The sequence below is a fragment of the Theobroma umbraticum genome, unplaced genomic scaffold (genome assembly GCF_002168275.2).
Source record: "Theobroma umbraticum cultivar Fairchild unplaced genomic scaffold, ASM216827v3 scaffold_4.1, whole genome shotgun sequence".
NCBI classification, from domain to species: domain Eukaryota; kingdom Viridiplantae; phylum Streptophyta; class Magnoliopsida; order Malvales; family Malvaceae; genus Theobroma; species Theobroma umbraticum.
Genome location: NW_018397258.1, coordinates 1501983 through 1503782, shown reverse-complemented (window position 1 = coordinate 1503782; position 1800 = coordinate 1501983). Strand labels below are relative to the sequence as shown.

At 25.9% G+C, this 1800-nt stretch overlaps 1 protein-coding gene across 1 annotated transcript in view; it reads right to left on the bottom strand.

Annotated features, from left to right (window-relative positions):
• Nucleotides 1–1157: 1157 nt before the first annotated feature.
• MAP1A (methionine aminopeptidase 1A) overlaps nt 1158–1800 on the bottom strand; it is a 5224-nt gene continuing 4581 nt past the window's right edge. The window contains exons 15-16 of the mRNA XM_021424191.2: nt 1786–1800; nt 1158–1481 (exon numbers count right to left, since the gene is read on the bottom strand). The exon at nt 1786–1800 is cut by the window's right edge and continues 74 nt beyond it. Coding sequence (XP_021279866.1) covers nt 1404–1481; nt 1786–1800 — 93 coding nt within the window. The 3' untranslated portion in view covers nt 1158–1403. The remainder of the gene's footprint in view (nt 1482–1785) is intronic.

Genomic DNA, 1800 nt, shown 5'->3' with positions numbered 1-1800 from the left:
ATTATCATACTATATAAAATATATTTTATTTATTTTTTACAATTTCTTTCTCGCTATCCAATTAGCGACCTCCTTCTCTCACTGCATTAAAATGAATTTAAAATTTAAAAATAAAAATGAAAGAATTAAAATGAATTTAAAATAAAAGGTTTAAGTTTTAATTATATATTATGAAAATTTAATATTTTAAAATTAAAATTAAAATTGAAATTATAATTTTTATATTTTTATATTTTAAAAATAAAAAATAAAAAAATAAAAATTAATGTTTAAATTATAAATATTTTAATTTAAAAGTTAAATATTTTAATAAATAGTATTTTTATCATTTATCACTTATTTCTTAGTTATTGTTATAAATTGTTAAAGTTGCAAGTCTTATGCAATCTTGGAAGTGAATAAAGATAGACCTCCTACATTGGAAGACCCTATACACCTTAGAAACTTTTAATTTTGGAGTCATTCTAAACACTTACAAGATAGTTACAAATTTTCTAATCCCCTCCCAACACTTACAAGACATTTACAAATGTTTCAATCCCCCCCAGAATATTAAAGTGCTTTAAATTGTAGCTAGAAGTTTCAAATTTCATAATTATAAATTTAAAATTTTGAAATTTACCCGACAAAATTCAATTTAGCAAAGGAAAGTAAATACATAAAAGAAAAATCTTGTGAATATATCATGAAAGAAAACATATTGAAAATAAAAAGGTTCAAAAGTATCCTCAAAATCCTTGTACTATGTAATTTTTGTTAGTTTAATCTCTTTATCTCAAAATTGGTTAATATTTTATATAATCGAATTCCTCTTCTAAAATCGTCCAATTTTTCCCTTGGTAGGAGCACAACATATCATAATAAATATAAATAGATATTACATAATTTATTGATGTGATATAATAATATAATTATATTATGTTTTTCACTCTTCACATATACATCACATTAACATGAAAATATAAAATGTCATTATAATTAATGAACCATTAATTATAAAAATTTATTTATCTCAAAATAAAAATATAAAGATATATTTAAAAATAAAAACTTATTTCAATTTTATTTTTGAGTATTATGCCCATAATTTATTATGGTCCACAAAAGTAAACAATGTGACATTGCTTCTTGATCATGGCAAAAACAAATTATGAGTATTCTAGAACAAAAAGAAACAATTTATGATTATTCTTCAAATGAAAAAACCCAAGGGAAGAAAATCCATATTACACATGATCACAATACATGCTAAATGAAAAAATTGTATCATTTTCTCTCCCATAACTTAACAAATACACTGCTCTCATCCACTGGAAAGGGTACTTCATAATCTCTTACCATCGGTACACTGTATCAATAGCTCACCTTCGATTTCATTATCTACTAGGTAAAGATGACACTGATTACTTATTTAGCCAGGGAAACACATTGGGAGATGAAGGTAGCCGAGCTGTAAGAACTTCGACTCCAGTTTCTGTAACCTGCATGATAATATTCATCAAGCAAAAAACATTCAAGTGTTAGGTGTGTCAGGATTCTCTTCTTATATAACACAAATTTGATCACAGCCATGCACTATATATCACCAGATCTTTTGCTACTGATACTAATGAATGAGTTCAAATATAACAGATCACTGCAAGACAATCCAAAGTGTTGCACTGGCAAATGGCTAACTCAGGAGCAAAAAGGTCATATTCCAGACGTTTCTCTAAGAGACAACTTCAATACACGACTATATGCAGAGATCTCATGAAAGAAAAAGCACTGGTAACGCAGAGTTACCAAAAGAGTGTGCTC